The 8,231-nt window shown below is 35.2% G+C and overlaps 1 protein-coding gene across 1 annotated transcript; it reads right to left on the bottom strand.

The window, feature by feature from the left end:
- Positions 1–6,133: 6,133 nt before the first annotated feature.
- On the bottom strand, positions 6,134–8,231 carry LOC127841856 (uncharacterized). Its single transcript, XM_052370984.1, has 3 exons — positions 8,091–8,231; positions 6,983–7,123; positions 6,134–6,714 (listed from the first exon to the last, which is right to left on the bottom strand). The coding sequence occupies exons 1-3, from the start codon at positions 8,140–8,142 to the stop codon at positions 6,533–6,535; spliced, it is 375 nt and encodes a 124-aa protein (XP_052226944.1). The 5' UTR covers positions 8,143–8,231; the 3' UTR covers positions 6,134–6,532.

Here is an 8,231-nt window from a genome sequence, read left to right as displayed (position 1 = left end):
AACTATAGGGGTATTATTTTATTAAAGATCCTTAACTGCTCAAAATCAATGAAAACTTCGTTAAATAAAGTTAACTCATAATAAACTTCATTTGAATTTCCCACGACGATAAGCGAACATTTACGAGCAAACGCATAGACTTAGGGCGGGTTTCTTACTCATATTATTTTAGATAGACGGTTTGGCTGATGAAATCGGAGGTTATGTTGCCTATTGTGTGTTCTTTATTTGTAAAGAATCTGAAATTACCTAACTCTGGATTGAAAAGAGATGATGTTGTTTTGGTTGAACTATTATTTGCTATTGACATAGCTATCTTAGGCAAGTCACCTGCTGAAGTTATTGCACATTTATATGCTTACAGTTACATTGCATTTCTTGGGGGATAGATATTAACACTGCAAAAACAAACATAATGGTATATTCGAAGAACGGTGGATTAAAAGAAAACTAACAATAAGCAAACAATTGTAATACTATTTAAGTGATAGTTTACATAAACTATTTAGACTAAGTATTGAATATAACTGGGCGTTTGAAATTAACCAAGTAACATTGGATAGGTTAAGCCTTAAAGGTCATAAATGCATTATTGTTTAAATCCAATGACTTGGACATAAAACCAAAAATAGTTTGTCCGTTGTTTGACTCGTGTGTGTGTTCTTAATTAAATTATATGGGGTTAGTCTGGGATTTCACAAAAGCAGATGATATTGAAAGCATACATTTAACATGTTGCAAACGGTTGCTACAGGTAAATGTAAATACATTGTATGTTTAATGTTCCTGTTTATGGAGAATAAGTTAGATATGAATTGTATGAGAGTTTGTTGAAAGTCTATTTGTTAAAATGCAAAACAATTAAAATAACGTGATGCATATCTTTAAACGAGTGAAATACATTAAGTATACCTTGGTTTTATATGTAAAGAAGTTCTTACATAGTTTTGGATGTGGTTATGTAATCAAAATTAAAACGCTGTGCACGTTTATAATTCAAATGTAGACTTGTTGACAATTTTTAACAAAAGTAATTGCATAATAAAATGAATGACAGTTCTGTAGTAAATATGTATACATTTTAAAAACCTTCTTAGCATATGAAGACTCGTAGACTTACGTCCGAGACGTTTCAGCTTTTTAGGGAGATTAAGTCTCTGCACACCACTTGAGGATCCAAACTAGCAGATACGCTCAGAATAAAGTGAGATCGTTCATGTTGTAAAGACTTTGATATAGAAGACAAAGTTCATTACCGCATCGACACAACTTACGTGCTCTTGTCATCAATTGTGTTTATCTATCTTTGTTGTTTTTATGACTGTTGTATATAATATAATGCTATACCAAAACTGCCAGCGAGCCTGCCTGCCTGCCTGCCTGCCTGCCTGTCTGTCTGTCTGTCTGTCTGTCTGTCTGTCTGTCTGTCTGTCTGTCTGTCTGTCTGTCTGTCTGTCTGTCTGTCTGTCTGTCTGTCTTTCTGTCTGTCTGTCTGACTGTCTGTCTGTCTGTCTGTCTGTCTGTCTGTCTGTCTGTCTGTCTGCCTGCCTGCCTGCCTGCCTGCCTGCCTGCCTGCCTGCCTGCCTGCCTGCCTGTCTGTCTGTCTGTCTGTCTGTCTGTCTGTCTGTCTGTCTGTCTGTCTGTCTGTCTGTCTTGTCTGTCTGTCTGTCTGTCTGTCTGTCTGTCTGTCTGTCTGTCTGTCTGTCTGTCTGTCTGTCTGTCTGTCTGTCTGCCTGCCTGCCTTCCCACCTGCCTTCCTGCCTTCCTGCCTAGGATCTACAAAACGAAAATGGCCTCGATGCTAAACCGTCCTTCGCCGTTCTGAGCCGAACAGTTGCGCTCTTTATTCGTACCGAATGCCATAATTTCGGATCTCGTTGCCTTTAGTGAGAGGTCTCTATAAAGGCGAGACTGCACCGGAAGCAGCGGCTCAGGTGCCTCTAGTTGTCTAGTTTCATCGAGATGCCTCCGAATGTTGTTTTTCAATTAAAAAACAAGTTTGTATACAAGTTTCAATTGAGTGTTTATATTTAAATATATTTTCTATCTCCAAAAACGCGTCTTCTCTATCTTGGATGCGAACGGTACTTCCGTCGACCTTCAACATTGGCGCACGTTTACAGGTCGTGGAAACCGACATTATGGCGCTGTTCTCTGTGGTAATCAGTCCTAATTTAGTTAGTGCAACTGGTTACTTTTTCCTTGTTCAACCGTGAAAGAGGCACTGGGTTATCATTTAAAAAGATAGCTAATAAGAAATATACTGCAATAATTATTTGTTATTACCAACCTTCATTTACAGTGATTTTCCTTGATTTATGTGTCTCATTATTCATATTTATTTATCTGTTAAGTAAAATTCAGTCCCTTATTCGAATCGCAAATGTAAATATCTTAAAAGCAAATGTTTGTATTTAACGTTTTAATTTATTTAACTAATTTTTATCAAAAGGACGTACTTAAAAACACATGCTTGTTGATTTTTGATTTACTATATCTTTCTTTTCTTAAAATTTGGAATTATTAATGTAATGACTCTTTATATGTTTCCTTCAAGAATGTTCAATAAATACAACTGGTTTTATTGGTAATTCGATTTTACACGGGAATTGGATGTCGGAAACTGAAGGAAATTAACTTACCAGGCACGGGGAGACGAGCACTACGAACAGGTGCACACTTTTACTGGGCTTTTACTGGGCTTGTGCACGCCTCGGTCAGAGGAGACAATTGACGTCGCATCGCGCTCATTAAGTAACGAAGAAGACTTTTGTGTAATATAATTTTGTTACGATCTATACATGGAGCCCAGAGGCAGGTTCAGGACATCAAACAGAATGTCCTGTTCGCACCTGGTACCCTGCTTAATAATTACAACGCATATACAGAGGCAGGTAACCGAAAGCGAACAAAACATTTTGTTCAAAATCCTGAACGTGCCTCTGAACTCGAGGAGTTATGATTCGAAAATCGTCAACTTGCTGAATATTTGTGATGAAGATAGTCGGTTCTAGCCGATCATTTGCAACTTAAGTTAAATGGATGCAAAATAAACTATACTTGAGTGCGGGTTGGACTTGAGCATGCTAAAAGTTTTTTGTAAACCTCGGGGCCTTGCACGTGGGACGCACGGGACCCCCTTTATTCCTGGGTAGGGGCCAAATGCAAAACCACGCTTCAGAGCCTCTCACGGAATTGGATGGCCGGGTCCGAACCTTAGCATGCAGTTGGCGCCAGAAACATTAGGGGATTGGATTGGTCCGGGCATTGCACATGTATTCCTATTACATGTGTAATTAAAAACGTGTGTTCACACACGGTGGGCCCTATAAACATTGGCGGATTAGTAGTTCCTGGACGCACAGGACATCCCCTCAATATAGGGGTCTAGTTACATGCACCCCTATGTAGTGAATAACTGAAAGTCGATTGCGGGTCCGGACAGTGACGACGATCAGGGGCAGGAAACTAGTGAAAATAATGTCCAGGCCCGGATGACGCACGGGGACTTCCCATCATTAATCCACTAGAGGACTTTTTGAAACGGTTTAAGGTTGCAATCAAGATTGTACATTTGTAATTATAATTACTATTACATGGCATATATGGAAGCACTTTTTCATATCTATATAAAGACAAATATTAGAGAAATGGGTGTATTACAGCATGTATATGATCCTTTGATTCTCTTAAAAATGATAGTAACATTGTTTTTAAAAATGAAAATGAACAACATGGTTATAATTTGACTTTCTGCAATATTGCTCAGGTGAGCTATATAGGAAATCATGGTCTAATTGTCTTAAAACATGTAGATCTACTACCGATTTCATGTTCAGGGTTTTAAGCCGCTTTCATCAATTTTTTACTTATATCGTGGCATCAGTTAACTTATCAATGGTCCCTGGGTGTCACACCAGTACAGGTTCTAGGCTAGGGAAAAGTTCCTTGTCCAAGGACAACCCACCGTGACTGGCGAAGGCGGAATTTAAACCCTGGTCACCACTCAGACACAGCAAGGCAAAGCACTTTTTGCGACTTAGACATAAAGGATAAGTGAACTTTTCCGCGATATAGGAGAATACTGTCGAACTCGGCTTAAAACTATTTTTTTTATTAATGCATAGAGAGAAGCGAAATCAAATACATTGTTAATTTATTTCAAAATACAAGCAACAATTAACATAAGTGGTATTACGCACAGGAGGGAAGCCCATCTTTTTGGTGTTATATATATAGGAGCGAAATCGATTTTGTGAACAACCATGCAGATACACAGACATACACACAGACATACAAATACACATAAGAAACTGCGGCGGTTGCGCCTAGCTACAATGCAGACTAATAGAAAATATGTTATGTTAGGTTATATATATATATATTATGTATTCAGCATTGTTGTGTTTTGTGGTTTGTGTTTTTTGCGACGTTTAAGAAGTCCTAAGGTGCATACTATTTCATGTATATATCATTTTTGTTATTTTTACACACTTAAGCAACTGTCCAATTTGAACTACAGACAATTGTGTTGATTTCACTGAGATATAGTTTGTTTGTAATAAACGCATTTAATTAAGTATATGTTTCAATGCGTTTCGCATGAAATGAATGTACACTCTTACTGAACGCTTTTTATGAAAGTAGTGTATTATTTAATGCCGACGCATAATAAATTATATTATTGATTCTTATACTATAGTTGGTATTTTACTAAAACTTTTCTTCGTATGCCTTTATTGTAAAACTAGTATTGACGGGTGGACTTATGTATACAGTATCAATATGTGTGGCAGGGGTACACGATAGGTTAGAGATAGTTGGAACATTTTAAATAATCGTATTGGTGTTAAACATAACATCCTGTATTGGAAGGTTCAATTAGAATTATGAAGACCTGTTTCAAGATTATAATTTAAACAAGTCCATAATGCAATTTGCATTTAAATCATTGTAGTTGTATACTATAATATTTCAAAATCAAAACATAACCGGTAATAATTGTTTTTTTACTTATAATACAGATAACCCAACTTGCCTATAAACTTTAATTTGAAAAATGTATATTCCCTTGTTTTAAGATACATTCACTTAATGGTTCCAGACGAAAATTGTTCACAACATCCTATGAATCAAATATTTGTTTCCTAATTTACATAGTAATTGATACTTGGGAGCATGCGAAAATGGTTTGTTTCGGTGTACGCTGTTAAGGTCATTCGTGTCTATCATGATGATTATAATATGATATATTTATACTTAAAATAAACACTCTTGATAAACGCATATTGAGCGAAAATCAACACATGTATGTTTTAACTGCTCGTGAATTTACTGGAGAGTAAAATATCCAAAACTCCTATCATGAAAATATGAAAAACAGGAGATTAAAGTACTGGCTACTGTTTCAGTTCGTGCGGAAATAAAGTGCTTTATCGAATGACTTGTATGTATTTTAATTTGGAAAAATCAATGGATTAGTGAAGGAAACAAAAATATAGACTTTTCTAAAAATATAAAGAGATTGCAAATTGCGTCAAACTTGGTCCAGATTTGACCGAATTTTCACAGGCGACTACAGGATTAACTGACAAAATAGCGCGAACAAATGTTTTCAGACAAAAAATAAATTGGCCATATTATCTTTGTATGGCCAATCAAGGGACATTTTTATAATAAGAAGTTATTTTGTGATAAGAAGAAGTTGTTCTCCAGTTGTTGTTTTTTTTCTGTTTTTATAAAATGGCGTGTTAAACAAAGATCGGACTCTCGCTTTCATTCCATTCCATCTGGTTATAAATTTGAGGTATGCAATTACAACTCTTGTTAGACCCTACATCTACAATTCCGAAACGTTAACTTGACAAACGCCATTAAGTCTTCGCTTAACATGATAAGAAACGACCATTGCACCTTTAACTGTAATAAACAATCGAAATTCTCATCTTTTTTGCTAATTGATAAATGCGCTTTTTTTACAAATACTTTTATCCAGTTATTAAACCATAGCAGGTAATAACAACGTACTGATTGCTCCGGTATTTGTTCACAGACATAGGTTAAGATAAACGGCATATACTGGTTTATTTATTGTCCAAGATTCACAAGTAAGAAGGATAAATAATCAAACGAGTATAATATACTTTCTTTATTATTTATACCTTTGACAAAAATACAATCATTAATAAGACTGTCATGTTGAATAATTTGTCTCACGTGTTTTTGTTCCATAAAATACACTTAGTATCTGACAAACAAGAAACATTGTTTTAAAGTTGCATATGCATTGTCATTGTTTCAACAAACTGACTAAGCAACAAAGTACTATATAATTTACATCACATCATTAATTGACTTCAGATAAAAGGAAACAAATGCTTATTATAAAACTACATAGTTTTGTTTTAAATCTACAAACGTTAATACCTTTTCAACAAGCAGTATATTAAAGCATGCATACCAATGTAAATGTACACGTATAAATGTGTTTTGATCACTGCATAATACTGTCTTCAATACATGCATATACTGGTTAAATGACATGTTTCGTCAACATCAGAAGCGGGGCAATAATGGTTGCCATGGTAAAGTAGACGGATGAGGCTCCGTTGCATCCATCTGTGTTACAAAAACAGGCGGTCACGTCAAGCCCCAAGTATCCCTTTTGACATTTGGATTCACCAACAATGGCCGCTAGGCACTTGCGATCCGCGGCTACAGCAATAGATAGAAAGCACAATACAACATAAGAACTGGAAATTGCAGCAGCAAGTCAAATCGCTCATTTTTGTTTTAGGAAAATGGTTACTTGTCAAAGTTATACAATACAAAATATATAGAAGAGTAACAATACTTTATTTCTGGAGTTTCATTTTTCCTATAGTAACTGTATTTTCCCCAGTGTTAAATGCACGCTGAATATAATTACTTTTCAAATTACATCGTGGTAGTACAAATGCAATTGTACTAGCATGTATCATACCATTCACTTTATTGTCAACTGCTTTGACCTTTAAGCATTGTGCACAGCCATCTGCCAGCTTGTGTTTGCCTTTGTCAAACGTGTCCGCGCAGCTAACATCGGTACCGTTGCACTCGTAACATTTTATTGCTGCGCTATATCCTGAAACAAAGCACGAATAATTATACTACCACTTATAGAAAGGGGGATATATATTTGATCTTGTCCGTCCGTCACTCCTAACCGTCGGTCGGTTTTTTGTTCGCAGGTTTACTTGCATATACTTATTATTATAATTGCTGGAGTAAATTAAGATTATATGCATATTTATTAATTTTTCCGTTGAAAATATGTACATAAAGAGGTAAGTTACATCTCTAAAAAGATGTAGTTAATATATGTTTAGATGAAAGAATTATGAATTTTCGTATGTTATATATAGTTCAATTCACTATATTTTTCAATAAAGTTTAAATTATTAAAATTCTTCGAAAATAACAAATGTGAACCTAACTCTGAGAATGACGTAAATAGCTTAGTAAAAGATTCCTACGCGTTGCGTCATATTTTCATGTGGACCAGTTTATATTGTTGACAGGGTAAACATTATAAATGACAGTTAAAAATCATCAGCTAGCAGCATACAAGTTCAGTCTACGTATCCTATCAACCGTAAATGTGATACAAATCCAGTTTTTTATGGTGAATCATCAGTTTTAATAATAAATTGTAAATAAACGTCAAAAGCATTGGGTTTATATGATCAATGGTTCTTATTTATTTTCAGTATACATTTTACATTTCTTATTTATTTTCAGTGATAAATCAGTAGTTTAGATGATACATAATTTCTGTTTATCATAGGTCTTTAGGTTACCCTATCGTATTCCATATTGTTTAATAAATAGCAAGTTTACCTGATTAATCATTTTGATTAAGTATGTCGTAATAAAGAATTCCCATTTTACAGAAGCTACTCGAATTTGTATTACATGAACGGCTAACTTTTATATGAGTATGTTAGAAAATATGGCACTGCATATACATTTGGAGAGATCGCAAAAACATACGTATAAACATATATTTATATACAAATGTACTAGCGATAAACGAAACAGCATTTGCTCACCTGCACAAAGATAAATCACAAGAGCGAAGGACAACAAGAAGTTCGTCGCCATGTCGAATGCGTGATAACTTTCACGGTTTCTTAACAGACAATGACATGAGTACTAACATAGTTCACTTAAATACAAAGTGTGACATCCGG

The sequence above is a fragment of the Dreissena polymorpha genome, chromosome 8 (assembly GCF_020536995.1).
Source record: "Dreissena polymorpha isolate Duluth1 chromosome 8, UMN_Dpol_1.0, whole genome shotgun sequence".
NCBI classification, from domain to species: Eukaryota; Metazoa; Mollusca; class Bivalvia; order Myida; family Dreissenidae; genus Dreissena; species Dreissena polymorpha.
Note: the sequence above shows the minus strand (reverse complement) of the source record. Positions and strands in the feature narration are given on the sequence as shown.

Bases quoted from the DNA above. Each gene is read 5' to 3' on its own strand.
- LOC127841856 (XM_052370984.1), bottom strand. From the start codon at position 8,142: ATGGCGACGAACTTCTTGTTGTCCTTCGCTCTTGTGATTTATCTTTGT. The intron at 7,124-8,090 runs GTGAGCAAATGC...GCTTTGTTTCAG, and splicing joins TGTGATTTATCTTTGTGCAG to GATATAGCGCAGCAATAAAA. The intron at 6,715-6,982 runs GTATGATACATG...CTATTGCTGTAG, and splicing joins AGTTGACAATAAAGTGAATG to CCGCGGATCGCAAGTGCCTA.